This window comes from Carassius carassius, chromosome 40 (assembly GCF_963082965.1).
Source record: "Carassius carassius chromosome 40, fCarCar2.1, whole genome shotgun sequence".
Taxonomy (NCBI): Eukaryota; Metazoa; Chordata; class Actinopteri; order Cypriniformes; family Cyprinidae; genus Carassius; species Carassius carassius.
The window spans coordinates 19,072,520-19,087,181 of NC_081794.1; the positions used below are offsets into that span (position 1 = coordinate 19,072,520).

General features: G+C 37.0%; 2 protein-coding genes across 5 annotated transcripts; one reads left to right on the top strand and one right to left on the bottom strand.

The window, feature by feature from the left end:
• Positions 1–1,007: 1,007 nt before the first annotated feature.
• Positions 1,008–8,634, bottom strand: psmd11b (proteasome 26S subunit, non-ATPase 11b). The gene is made up of 13 exons (XM_059532383.1): positions 8,475–8,634; positions 6,734–6,835; positions 6,446–6,642; positions 4,739–4,796; positions 4,238–4,432; positions 3,997–4,141; positions 3,429–3,489; positions 3,184–3,246; positions 2,973–3,098; positions 2,820–2,855; positions 2,343–2,394; positions 1,822–1,964; positions 1,008–1,703 (listed from the first exon to the last, which is right to left on the bottom strand). Exons 1-12 carry the CDS (start codon positions 8,563–8,565, stop codon positions 1,822–1,824), a joined length of 1,269 nt encoding a protein of 422 aa, XP_059388366.1. The 5' UTR covers positions 8,566–8,634; the 3' UTR covers positions 1,008–1,703.
• Positions 8,635–9,527: 893 nt separating this feature from the next.
• cdk5r1b (cyclin dependent kinase 5, regulatory subunit 1b (p35)) lies at positions 9,528–12,351 on the top strand. Of its 4 annotated transcripts, none has more exons than XM_059532384.1 (2): positions 9,528–9,823; positions 11,121–12,351. In XM_059532384.1, the coding sequence occupies exon 2, from the start codon at positions 11,289–11,291 to the stop codon at positions 12,201–12,203; it is 915 nt and encodes a 304-aa protein (XP_059388367.1). In that variant the 5' UTR covers positions 9,528–9,823; positions 11,121–11,288; the 3' UTR covers positions 12,204–12,351. The 4 variants fall into 4 exon arrangements, with proteins under 4 accessions (XP_059388367.1, XP_059388370.1, XP_059388369.1 ...); XM_059532387.1 differs by having other exon boundaries at positions 11,163–12,351; XM_059532386.1 differs by having other exon boundaries at positions 9,528–9,819.
• Positions 12,352–14,662: the final 2,311 nt, after the last annotated feature.

Below are 14,662 nucleotides of genomic sequence, written 5' to 3' on the forward strand. Positions count from 1 at the left end.
GTTTTATTATTCATTTATTATTATACTTACTCCTATCACTTCTATCTGTTCTCTGCTGTCATTAATCTCTATAACTACAGAAACAAACTCATACTTAAATCCTTTGAAAAGTGAAACTTAACATCTCCAGCTTTAAGATTTTACATATTTATTTAATATATTAATCTGTGCTATAGTAATCTGAGGTTACAGTTTTTCTACGTTTCTACTCTTTAACCACAGAAAACATTATATTGGGTTGTTCTCTCATAAAATATATTCCTTGTGATTTAGCACTCAATCCCAATGTATTTGTTGTGAAAATGCCCAACAAGAAAACACACATAGCAAAACAAACCTGCTTCCACACTAAGAAAATTGCCCAATTATATTCATGCACAAACAAGGGATAAGGATAATTTCCCTTAAAACCAATAAATATAACCAAAACACTTTAATTAGTGAACAGGTCAACTCATACAAATATAAAACAGTCATTTTCCTTGAACTGAAATCTGCTTATAGCAAGATTTCAATAATCGAGCTTTGGACAGAGGACTTCTGTGGACCACTTTTCATTGTTAGGCACAAAAAAAATTAAATAAAAGTTGTTTTTCTGTGTGTTTAATGTCTCACTAAATTCTAAATGTCAATGATCAATGCTAGATCGGCACTACAAATCAATCACAATCACATGCAGGAAGCTCTCAAATCAACACTGGACTTTAAAAATTCATTTAAAAACATCATTCTCCCACAAGAATTACTTTTTTGTTGTTGAATATTTATAATTGCACACTGAACATAAATGAAAATTATTTTTCCAAAGGATGTGTGAATGTAAACATTTACAGAAAAACAGTTACAAAAAAATCCAAACATTGAATTAAAAAAAAAATTGAGGTTATTTTACTTATATGATGGTCTACTGCTGGCAAACTAGAAATGGAGTTTGCATTGAAAAAAAAATAAAAAAAATAAAAATAAAAGAATGAATGAAAAAGAATAAACTTCAGTGCAGACGTGTGTGTTGGGGAAAGGTTATTTTAATCAAAGACTAAAACCTTTGTAGGAATGGGCCCTTTAATATAACCACCCTACTTGGCAAACAGTACACTGTAAATAAAAAACTGTAAAGACTGTATACTGCAAAAGTAAACGGCAAACAATACTCGATCGGACGAACTTAGAAAATAATTTCTAGTACGTGTTGTAATATGATTGGCAACTGTGCTTATTACAGAGCCTCTTCCTTACAGCCAAGTTCCTTTGAATCTCTCATCTACAACAATCATTTAGAATGTGCATCCATAAAATGAAGAAAAAATGAAAAAGATATGCACTACGGCAAACAACCGATGAACCGCAGATAACCGAGACCCAAGAGTCTGTATCACAAAGTTGCTGGAATTAAAAAACTTTAAATGTAGAAGAGCTATACAGTTCTATATGACATTTTAGGATTTTATTGTAGTTGTACAACATTCCCTGATGGCCTGTGTTGGCCGTTGAGAGATACAGAGAAGAACAAAAAAAAAATTCAGAGGATCAGAAAGATGAAATTGTCCATTTGAAAGAAAAGAAACATTAAAAACTCTCAACTGGGGAACAAGTAGGTCTTGCTCAAGGTTGTCCCTTTTTGCTGTGAGAAAAAAAAGTTCCACACACACAGGCAAACTCACGCATACAACCATTTCACACAGCAGCAGCTTCTGACGTTTATTCTGCGGGAGAGAAACATGAAGATAAACAGATAAATGAATGACCCATATTTCATAACAAACATGGATGTTTAGCGAGCAAAATATTTGTGTGTGCATTTGATTCTTTAAAGCTCCTCACCTATGTTAACTTCTTAGCCTTGTTGTACAGTGAATCCACAACTTTGCTCATGTTCTGTATGGTTTCTAGAGCTGCCTCGTAAGTCTTGTCCACAGGGGGCTCTTCGAATATGATGAGCACTCCTTCACCTTGGTCAAGAATGCCTGCAACAGTAGAATTCCATCTGGCAAATGAATTCAAGGGATTTTGCCACTTTTATTAGATTTAGTTACATACTGTAGAGGAGCAGGAAATGATTAGGAGACTCATGGATAAGTGTTATTATTTGTTATTATAGGCTTTTTGGCACAGAGAAGCTTTGTACAAACTCAATTAGAACATTTTCCACATTAATCTATTCTAGTACAAGCAATAATCAAAATAATGACCCTTTAAAATAGCATCAATTGGCCTCTTTAAAATGAGGGAATGAAATCAGTGCTGTGGTGTCATGGTTAATCAATGACATGCTCAACAGTCAAAAACATATTTGTTTTTTTTACATTTTTTAATAATAATACAATAAAATAAAAAAGACAAACCATGAAATTTTTTGTCCAAGATCATCTGTGACAGTTTCCTCTCAACATCATCCTGTGGGAAACAAACAAACAAAAAAATTACAGAAAGAGATGTATATTTTAGTGATCATACATTGTAATATAGTCAATCTTCATTTCATAACTTATCAATTTGTTGTTATTTTTTGGTGGCATTGAAGGCTGCAATCCTGTGTAGAAACCATCCACTTGTCATGACATATTGACCATCCAATAATACTGTTTCCATGTCTAAGCCTCTACTCTGTTTCTGTGTTTATGAGTACAGTTCATTTATATCATACCTTCAAGTTGAGCTTTTAAAAGCATGATTTATTTTGATAGTACTACAGCGTACTATAAGTGTCTAATAGAGCTATTTGTTGTTTGGTTTTGACATTTGAAGGACCATCTGGACCTGGAAACAGTGATGCATGACCTCTGGATAAAACCTTATGAACAGAAGGAAACAGTTCGTACCTTTGAAAGTTTGATGAGGCCTGCTATGTGTGTTATCTTAAAAATAGAGAAAAAGGTTGTAAGCTTTGGTTCTTTATAAATTAAGTCTTCAAAAACATACCATTAAAAAACAAAAGATACACTTTCAGATGAAAACATTCATGCACACACTACCTGTACTCTGGAAAAGGGCTCAATGACCCGAATGAGATTCTGTTCCAGCAAATTGTCATAAAGCTTGGCCAAATGTGTGTTGATGATGGGGTCGTCCCTCAGCTCTTTAGTGTACTCTGTCAGGGCCTTTATGTGTGAAAGAGCAAGCAGAATGCTAAGCATGATATCAAAGACTTCAATTAAAAATGTATACAGAGAGTCAAAGTCTCACCTTTTCAAAATCTGCTAATGATCTGTTCTTGCTGGCTTGTGCTATACATTTCAGTGCATCAGTCTGATGGAGAAATAATTACAGGGCACAACTATAAATGAGCACTTGCTCAGAATAAAATGTGTAGCAGGTTGTTAAAAGCAAATATAAAGGCATGGCACAAAAAGAACCATGAAGTGCTGCTGCAGAGCATTTGTTTGTAAGAGGTAATCAATAAAAAGACACTGGAATATTAATGATCTCACCTGTCGCCCTGCATATCGCAGAGCCAGTTTGCCACTGATCAATGACTGTACCTCTTCTGGCCTGGAAGAAAAGAAATGAATACTTTTATTCAGCAGAGATGCATTATAATGATCAAAAGTGACAGTAAAGACATTTATAATGTAATTTCTACATTCAAAACTTTGCCATCACAGAAATGAATATTATATATAGTTTTTCCCCCCATATATTAACAAACAAAAAAAGCTATTTTAAATTGAAAAGGTTTTACTGTATCTTTAATCAAATAAACACAGCTTTAATGAGCATAAGAGACATCTTTAAAATATTTTTAAAAATCTTAACCCCAAACTTTTGAACAGTAGTGTATAATCTGTGATTTAATACGTGCTACACTTTTATAGACTTAAGCTTGAAGTCATTAAGCGTAGGTGATGATTTATGTACTGAAGATATGAGAGCTTAGTATTACTTAGTAAGGCAGTGTTACATAACAGAGCTTGGCATAACCAACACAATGACTGCTGTATGATCCTGTGGCCTCCCACACACAAACAGTGATAAACTTTAAGTGGTTATCTCACTTACAAGCTGAGCATGATCTTGCAGAGGAGCATGTATTTCAGTGCAGTGACTGCCCTGGGGCTGTTGATGGAGTCGTAGCCCTCAAAAGCCTCAAAGAAGTAAGAGTAGGCAGTTTTCCAATCTTTCTCCCCAGCTGCATGGATGATGCCTGGAGTACAAGGGTGAAATGGTCACATACCAATAAGAAAGACAATTTCAATTTCAAACACACTAGCAGACCACTAAACTGAGAAATGAGACTTGCCTGACTGCATATCAAGAGCCGCTTGGAGCTTTGGGGGACAGTAAATGGCATTGGCGGTGGTCCTGGCTGAGGTGAGGGCAGCCCTGGCTTTAGGAAGGTTGCTGAGAGCGTGGTAGGTTTTACTCTCCAGCAGCTGAACCTCCACCAGCAGAGCTTTGTCATCCATCTTCTTCAGCTCCTGTAGCAATTGGGTACCTAAAGATAAAGAACAGCGAATGTCTCTGGTGAAAGTTTCAAGCACAAGTACTACAGTGTACAACAAAAATACAGTGCGATCCGAAAAAACAGAGTACACTAGTGAGGATGCTTATATTTTGTAATTTTCTAATTAAAATTGAAATCATAATCTGTATATATATATATATATATATATATATATATATATATATATATATATATATATATATATAATATTGACAAAGAACATGAATTTCTTAGTATTTGGCTCAGATGTTTGAATCCCACTACATGCACACATTTATTTTTCTACATTATTCTTACCCAGCTGAAGGGCTTCCTGATATCTCTTTGTGTCAAAGTAGAGTGAAATGAGTCGAGCCTGATGAAAAAAAAGAAGGAATAATGATAAACTATATTGTTGTCTACTGCTAGTTCATTTGATTCATTAATTTAGTTAAGAATATGTTTAAATGTCATGATAGCAATCTTATCTAATGGCCGTTGAGATAATCTTATAAATAAAAACTGCATAATAACATTATCAAGTCACAAAAGGACAAAATTTACAGGTTTACTTTGTTTTCTTATAAGAAAGTGAAAAATTGTGGAAAAAAACAATGCAACACATGGAGAGACTTATTGCATTTATATGTTCACCGCTTTAAGGTTTTGTATTAATATGGTGTAGTAATATAATTGTGCATCTCAATAAATTAGAATGTCATGGAAAAGTTCATTTATTTCAGTAATTCAACTCAAACTGTGAAACTTGTGTATTCAATTCAACGCACACAGACTGAAGTAGTTTAAGTCTTCGGGTTCTTTTAATTGTGATGATTTTGGCTCACATTTAACAAACCCCACCAATTCACTATCTCAACAAATTAGAATACTTCATAAGACCAATAATATACTCAATATTTGGTAGGGGCTTCTTTTGCTTTAATTACTGCCTCAATTAGGCGTGGCATGGAGGTGATCAGTTTATGGCACTGCTGAGGTGTATGGAAGCCCAGGTTTCTTTGATAGTGCCCTTCAGCTCATCTACATTGTTTGGTCTCTTGTTTCTCATTTTCCTGTTGACAATGCCCCATAGATTCTCGATGGGGTTCAGGTCTGGTGAGTTTGCTGGCCAGTCAAGCACACCAACACCATGGTCATTTAACCAACTTTTGGTGCTTTTGGCAGTGTGGGCAGGTGCCAAATCCTGCTGGAAAAATGAAATCTGCATCTTCAAAAAGCTGGTCAGCACAGAAGGAAGCATGAAGCGCTTACAATTTTTTGTAAATGGGTGCAGTGACTTTGGTTAAAAAAAAAAAACACAATGGAGCAAAACTTGCTCTCATCTGAAAAGAGGACTTTGGACCACTTGGCAACAGTCAGGTAAGACTCCTCTGACGTTGTCTGTGGTTCAGCAAATTCCTTGACACTTCTGTGTGTGGTGGCTCTTGATGCCTTGACCCCAGCCTTGTGAAGTTCACTCAAATTCTTGAATTGATTTTGCTTGACAATCCTCATAAGGATGCAGTTCTCTTGGTTGGTTGTGCATCTTTTTCTTCCACACTTTTTCCTTCCACTCAACTCTCTGTAAACTTGCTTGGATACAGCACTCTGTGAACAGCCAGCTTCTTTGGCAATGAATGTTTGTGGCTTACCCTCCTTGTGAAGTGTGTCAATGATTATCTTCTGGACAACTGGCAGGTCAGCAGTCTTCCCCATGATTGTGCAGCCTAGTGAACCAAACTGAGAGACCATTTTGAATGCACAGGAAACATTTGCGGGTGTTTTGAGTTGATTAGCTGATTGCCATGTCACCATATTCTAATTTGTTGAGATCACAAAACTTTTCCAACACATTCTAATTTATTGAGATGCACCTGTACAATTCACTTGAAGTCAGTTCAGTTCAACATAAATAGGTTCTTTTATGGCATCCACTCAGATCTTAGAGCTGGAATTAGTGATTCATGATTAATTACTGGTTGATTGGCATGACAATCCAAAGCTGTTTATGCAAGATTTGTTTACCTCTAGGGCTTGTCTGAGGAAGGTTCTTTTCTCAGCTTTAGCCCATTCAATGCATTCCAGGCACAGCTCAACCTCCTGGCCCGTGGCAGCCTCCATGTCCAGAAACAGATCCAGGAGAGAGCGCACCAACCGTGCTGCCTTTGCCTTGCTTATGGAGATCAGGAAAGGCCTTACAAATTTCAGCAGGCCACCAAGCTCTAAAGTAACATGCAATGATAATGATGTGTCACAACAAAGTAAAACATTTCTATAGCAGAAACAGCATCAACCCAGAATGTCGATCCCAACCTGCAGCTTGTCCCGTCTTAGCCAGGAGAGTGCCCAACTCCAGGATGCTCTGCTCCTTGACACGAACTGCCTCTTCATCATCATCCTGGACATCTCGTCTCACTGAAAAATCAAGACAAAGTGAAAATACAAAGTTAAGTAGTAACTAAGGCCAACGACGACCTTTCATAAAATTTCCCATTAATATGAAAGAATAAACCTGAATATTTTAAATATATATATATATATATATTATAATGTATGCTGCTGTTGCAATTAAAATAAAAACGTATATACAAAATGAGTAATATAATACAAAATTCTAAATGACAGATATAGCCTTTATATAGTGACGGAACAAAAACATCAAGTGTGTTAGATAATGACTGTTTGGTATAACTGGTGTAAATTTAAAACACATTTGTAAGTAGCACATTCAAGAAACAATTAAGCATCCATTTGTGTCTTAATAATCTCATGTGAGTTTAACCTTTTTAATTATATTTATCACAATAGCCGTTTAATTAAGAGAGGAAAAAAGCTAATTAGTGAATGTACCTTTATAGATAAAGTGTGTAGTTTCAACTGACCCTTCTAATGACTTTCAACAGCTTTCCCTGAACACTCCCCCATCAGCCATTGGTAGAACAATACATATATACCGCCCCCAACTCCTGACATTGGCTGAGCCATTGTTGCTGTTTTGGGTTTGTCAGGGTGCCCAAAATAAAAGTAATATTTTGACGTCAGTGTTTTCGGAAAAATCAATCTACATATTGCTTGCTTATATCTGTCTGTCATTTATCTAGTTGAAAACTTTAATGTCTAAAAAACTATAAATTTCACCTTTAAGAATGGCTTGCTTAATAATAACCAAGTACATAAGCCTAGTTATCTAATTTAATCTAATTTGAAACCAATAGTCATTATGGTACTCATAAGTTAAAGACGAAAACAAGAATCCAGTTGAGATTAAAATAACTTAACAGGTCTTGGAGACGACAAAAACATAAGATGGCACATAATCGTCAAAAGTTCTAATCAGTCAGAAAAAACAACAACAACAAAAACGCCGCTTTAAGTCTAACAAACTAGTTATTTAATCTAAGACTGCGCGTTATTCCCTAATTTGCAAGGCCATTTATTTAATTAAAATATATAATAATTATGATTTCAGCATCCAAACAGAGAAAGCAACAAATCTCACGACCAATGTCACGACAGCAAAAACAGAAATGCCAAAGCTTGCTTAAGGGTTGGTATTAAACACGTCAATCAAGTTAAGATTGTCAAAATACGCCAATCTCGAAATATATGTCATCCGTGGAGCCATAATTAATACAAAATTTAAATATTGCTATATGTGATAAAATGCGCCTTGTCCTGGAAGGGTGGCTAATATTGCAGGCTAACTGTCCACACACACTGGCTGTGTCTCAAAACATAGTGAGCTGCCTAGTTAGACAGTTTTTAGCGAATCGGAGGTCGGTTCGAACGTTCGATTCAAACGTTAAAACACGGACAAGAAGCCCAAAAACAGCGGTCTTTATTGTATGCTCGATTCGAACTTCCGAACACGGTAATAAGGTCCAAATATGCTGCCTATGGAGGCAGCTCACTGGGTTTTGAGACGTGCGCACGCACACAGTACAGTGAGTCAGCACCGGTTCATGGCCCACCAACCTTCCTAATAATGAAGCATTAATGTAGCCATGCAAAGCGAAAAGTAAATTTTTAACAAACAATCTAAAGACAGTTTTACCTATTGAATGAAAAATGTCAATAGAAGCGTTTCTGTCCGTGCTGATGAGAGACTGAGCTCTCTGAAACTCCACCACTGCCGCGGCTGCCATCTTCCCTATTCAAAAATCTCACTACCCACAAGCACTTGCGAGCCCAGCCGGAAGTGCGCCAACACGTACTTGCGTGCGTGCCTGCGGTGGCAGTCTGGGTTTTGTAGTATTTTTGGCTTTTACTTTTCTAGTGCACGATTAATTTGTTATTATTGATTTATAATAATACATAAGGTAGCCTGGTGTATGGTTATCCTTATGCCATTGACCATCCTGCCTGTTTATGTGCTTCTGCTGAATGAAAACACAAACTCTGCTAACAAGGAACGATAAAGTAGCTAATTAATTATTAACATTCTGACAAAGTTCTTTCAAAATTAAGAACAAACATTATTCCAGTAGCTAACACTAGAAATTTTCATTCAAAGTTACCTGGTCTTTTTTAGTTCTTAAAAAAGTTTATAACAAAAATGGTTTAAAAAATTAAAAAAAATACTGTGGTGACTTTTCTATACGGTGAAGCAAAAATATAATAATAGTTACCAAATCCAGAAAAAAGCCAAATAATCTGCCCACACTTTTTTGAAAAGCTTGTCGCAGTGATGATCAATAATGTAGGAGACCGTTATACTTAAATAGTAGTTAAATAATTATGTAGTAAATATATACACATTCTATTTACATAAATATTACATCAAATTATGTTTATTTACCTGGAGGACAATCTAAAATATTTTAGACAAATCTAGGCTGCCTGTTGGCCCTATAGCTATAATTATAAATACATAGCTGTCACTTTATTCTGTTCATTTTTAATATCCTTACCTAAAATGACCTCCAAGTCTAAAAGTTTGTTGTGATTGACAACTGCGCGAAGGCGGGGCAGTAGGCTAAGCAACGTCCCTAAATGAAGCACACAGCACAGGGAGGCGCTCTAAGCACAGGTTTTCTGACGGCAGTACACAGTGCGCGAGCGCGGCTCTAACACATCAACCTAAATCCCGTATCTGCTGGTGTGGACCAATAGCACAGCTTCACAGTTCTCAGCATCACCAACCAAAGGAGACATCCAGCATCCCCAGACCACTGGAGCGCCTACAGAGACCACCGACAAGACGTGAAGATTGTTTTGTTTGATTAAAAGCCTATTATTCCATTGGAATTTAGGCTTCCTGACAATCCTTATATTAAATATTTTTATTTGGGGTGGCTGTTTTTGCATCTCCTTGATGCGCAGTATATCAAGGATAAACCCAGACAGCCATTACTGCGGCTCTTGTTTTGCAAAAGCATCGTGGAGGAGAGCAGATTCCTGTAGGTGAGCTGTTTTTCATCGAAGCTTCTGTGTTCATAGGTCTTATATTTGCTTGATTGTTGGTCGTATTTTAAATACATTACTGTATTCATATGGGAATTGTAAGCTGGCTTGGTTAGCATGTATTTGTTGATTTATCGGTCTCTCTATATTCTAATTTTGTTGACGTTATGATGAAAACGAGTGTCAGTAATCTCTCGTGTTCATGTAAACATCGCAGGGAGGATCACACATTTTCAGAACCTTGGACAGTGGACGATATGTTTGAGCAACGTACAAATACATTATAGTAGCAAAACAGATGTTTTACAAATACATTATAGTAGCAAAACAGGGATTTTTGTTGTTGTTGTTTTTGTTTGTTTTGTTAAATCATCTACAAACATTCATTGAATGAGGAATGAAAATATTAAATTTACTATTAAATGCAAATTTGCGCTGATACAGTGGAGTCACTATTTACAAGAGGGCAGTAAACAGTGGAATCTGCAATCATGGCGTTGTCTTTATTTATGTTCATTGTCGGGTTTGAGTTTGCTGTGTTATTTTTTTTTTATAAACGTGGGCTGTAAATTATGATATTATAAGTGTGGTAGATCCACACACAAAAATCAATTGTTTATATTGTAGAAAAGTATTATTGTATTATTGTGAGTGCATTTCAAGGAATGAAGGATCTATGCCTCTTACTTTAATCTATGACGCAATACCTTTATAAGGCCTGTTTATAAAGTAGAGTAGATTGCTGTAGTCAAATTTAAACCACCAAGAAATAATAAAAAAGGCAATTTTAAGTTTACATGTGTAGAACAGGATACACAAATATCCATAATATATGGACATTTTTGACTTATGATAATTATTTGACACCTGAGAAAACTCATTGTCAAATCATCTTGGATATAGCATTAATAATTTAAGATTATTTTAATGAAAACAAAAGGCCTAATTTCCAGGCAAGAACACAGTTTTATGTTGTTAGGGCACTACTACAGGTATAATCCTATAATACTTTATTTGTGTTGTTGAATTTTGTTTCAAATTTAACATAACAATGACAAGAAATTTAAAAAGGAAACAATTAGATCTATATCATGAAGATAAAATTTACTAGTATTATATTATAATGCATCTTTTATTCTAAAGACAATATATTTTGCACAATTGTTCCGCATACACTGCATTCTGCAGTGTGAAAAAATATGCAATGTTAATCAAAATACTTATATAATTGCTCCATTAAAAGGTGTCAGGAAAACAGCAATTTGATATGTATTTATACATGCTTTTTGTTTTACAGGCACTGCTCTCATATATCCCATTGTCATTCTTCTTTAATTAGAGCACCAACCTAAATTTGGATGTCTAACACAAATTGAATTAGTCCCAGGAAGCAGTGGGGCTCCAGTTTGGCACCTTCTTTAGCTGACCCCTAACCTTGAGATTCTGATAACCTGCTCCCAGCATCATGGGAACCGTACTATCACTTTCACCCAGCTACCGGAAGGCTGCCCTGTTTGAGGATGGCCCGGCCACCGTGGGCCACTACACGGCGGTTCAGAACAGCAAGAACGCCAAGGACAAGAACCTTAAGCGGCACCCACTCATCAACGTTCTGCCATGGAAACGAATAGTAGCCGTCTCAGCTAAGAAAAAGGGGTCTAAGAAGGTGCAGCCTAATACTGGCTACCAGAACAATGTTTCTCACCTCAACAATGAGAACCTCAAGAAGTCACAGTCTTGCGCAAATCTCTCCGCCTTTACACAGGACCAGTCGAGTCCATCAAACCAAGGCTCCAAAAACTCCAACAACACAGCTTCCTCGGTCAAGAAGGCGCCTCTTTCCAACTCCAACGTTGTTCCCGGGACACCTAAGAGGGTGATCGTCCAAGCATCCACCAGCGAGTTGCTCCGCTGTTTGGGAGAGTTCCTCTGCCGGAGGTGCTACAGACTCAAGCACCTTTCTCCCACCGACCCAGTGCTGTGGCTCCGTAGCGTGGATCGTTCTCTGCTGCTCCAGGGGTGGCAGGACCAGGGCTTCATCACACCAGCCAATGTGGTTTTTGTCTACATGCTCTGCCGCGATGTGGTCTCCTCTGAAGTGGCTACGGAGCACGAGCTGCAGGCCATACTGCTGACCTGCCTCTACCTTTCTTACTCTTACATGGGCAATGAAATCTCATACCCTCTCAAGCCATTCCTGGTGGAGACCTCCAAAGAAACATTCTGGGATCGCTGCCTGTCCATCATCAACATGATGAGTGCCAAGATGCTGCAGATCAACTCGGATCCTCACTATTTCACCCAGGTCTTTGCAGACCTCAAAAACGAGAGTCAGAGGGAGGAGGAGAGGAGTCGTCTGCTCATTGGCCTGGACCGGTGAGGGGGCTCTGGAGATGTCTTTGGTGTCACTCTCGTCTGGCATTTTTTTTCCTGGGGTAGTTCAGTCAAAAATGGAAATTCTGAGAAATCTATTCACCCTGATGTTGTTCCAAACCTGTATGCCCTTTGCAACACAGAAGAAGATATTTCTTAAAAATTTCTCAGTGTTTCTTAGTCCAGAAACAACGGGGTCCAAACAACCCTGTTGGACCCCTTTGACTCTCATTGTAGGCTATTCAAAATAAAGGCTCCAAGAGCAGATTCTCACAGTAATACCGCTGAAGAACTATTTTTAGTTATTTCAGTTCTTAACAAGCAATTTCTATCATTATAAAGAACATTTTTTTAACATCTAAAAAACTATTTTCCACAATAAAGCACTTTTTGGAGAATGGAAATGTTGTTAATGGAAGAAAAAAGTATCTCCTTTTGTCTTTCCTTCTTTTAGAGTGTGAGTAAATGACAACACAATTTTCGTTTTTGGGTGATCTATACATTTATTTTGCTCCTACATGGGTAGAATGAAAAATGCGATATCCTTCACTGTATTATTCACATTCATACATTTTATAGGAAGCAACGGGTGATGCTAATGTTGTTCAAAAGGAGCAGTGGGTCTTTCATTACCTTTAGCAATGGCAATTTTGGACCTGAATATAAAGAAATGCCAGACTTGAGTGGACCAAATGCTCTTAATTAGTGAATATTTAAAAGCACTGTCAGAAAAGACTTCAAAAGACACAACGTGACAAAAAGAACACAACTTTGAATGTGGACAGGAATCCAGCTGTTGTCAAGCTGACTTCTGAACACCTTGCACCAAGATCCTTGCCACCACTCAACAGAAATGGAGACTTACTCATAATCAACAGACACTTGTTCTCCTGTGTCCATGAAACCGGACACTCGTTGAATGATAAACACTTTGATGTTGTAAATTCTGTTACAGCCAATTGCAAAAAGGGAAGAGGGGCGTCTGAGCATCAGGTTGAGCGTGTTTATGTTCCCAAGCCACACACAAAGAATAAAGGGAAAGGACTTTGAGGCCAGCATTGCACAGTGGCTGTTGATACAGATGGACAGAAAGGAGAGATTGTCTGCACATTTGTAAGAAAGACCTACTTTATTTTCATCCATGTTACAGAGTTAAACAGATCTCTCCTGTGGTTTACGTCATTTTTAAAAAAACAACTGTATTCATCTGAATACACACTCAAGCCGGATGATGTATTTTGAGTTGTTTTTTTTTTTTGTAAAGCTGACTGCATATGTGTTTAGGGAATGAAATATGAAAAAAAAAAGATCTTGCTATGCCTGCTTCAATGAGCCATTGTTTTGTCATTTTGTTTTGTACTCAGACTAGTTTCAACAGGGGGCTCTGTACAGAAAAGCCTGTAAATGTATCAAAAACAGTGCCATACCTTAGATGAAAATCATGTAGGTCTAAAAACACATACCAAAGGCCGGCAAACTTTGGAACAGTAGGATTGTCATTAACAAGTATCTATCGGAATCGTAATTTATTGTTGTTTATTAATCATTTTCACACATTTCTCTTTAGCATTTAGAGATTTTAGTAACGTGCTGTTAAAAAAAAACAGCATTTAGATCGATGGCTACCTTTGGTGGGAATGAAGATTACGGCTAATACACATTTGCATTCAAATGAATTATTCAAGGCGATAACATCTATAAGAGCTTAGTTTAAGACCATTTTCAGATCTGAGAAACATCAAGGTAATTCATCATAGTGACAGACGATCGGTTTCAATCACCATGAAATACCTGAAACCAATTTCTCTGTGAAGTACTGTTGGGATGTTCTACATATCAGCACTGCAATAGCAATCATGAGTGATTAACCCTTGACAGCACTGACAAAATCAAGCTCCAGGCATTAAACTGGATTAGATGTAGTCTATTTCTGGAGATGAGCAAATGTAATAGAATGCAAGTAACATAAAATATTACAAACTTAAATTTACAGCCACACTGATGGCATCAATCAAAGTGGATCTGAGTTACCAAGGGAAAATATGTGTTATATGATCTATTTGCCCACTTTAAAACATCTCAACAGTGCTAAATTGTGCATGCTTTCTTTCAGTAGTTATGTATCTCTTTCTTTATAGTCAAAAAAAAAGAAAACTAAAAAAAAATATTGTGACAGTCATATAAGCAAACATTATTATGTCTCTGTTAATTCATGCAAAAGCCTGTTCTTCTCATGATATGAAAGTGGGATGGATGGATTCTGTGAGACTGCTTGCCCTGCTGCATTGCTTAAAGTGACTTAAGGTCGAGGAAGCTAATAATTTACTCTAAAACGTGCCAGGGAAGGTTTGGATATGGGACTTGCACTTTTCTGTGAGCGATTTGTCTGAGGAGACCGCAGGGGTTTGAGGTTGTGGGGGCTGAAGTAGGTGAGCCCTTTTTCACCGCTTGCCTGCTATTACTTGC

What these genes read in the sequence shown, in the direction of transcription:
- psmd11b (XM_059532383.1), bottom strand. Translation starts at nt 8,565, where the DNA reads ATGGCAGCCGCGGCAGTGGTGGAGTTTCAGAGAGCTCAGTCTCTCATC. An exon ending in TGACATTTTTCATTCAATAG is followed by an intron (nt 6,836 to 8,474) that starts GTAAAACTGTCT and finishes TTGATTTTTCAG; the next exon opens with TGAGACGAGATGTCCAGGAT. An exon ending in TAAGACGGGACAAGCTGCAG is followed by an intron (nt 6,643 to 6,733) that starts GTTGGGATCGAC and finishes ATGTTACTTTAG; the next exon opens with AGCTTGGTGGCCTGCTGAAA.
- cdk5r1b (XM_059532384.1), top strand. Translation starts at nt 11,289, where the DNA reads ATGGGAACCGTACTATCACTTTCACCCAGCTACCGGAAGGCTGCCCTG.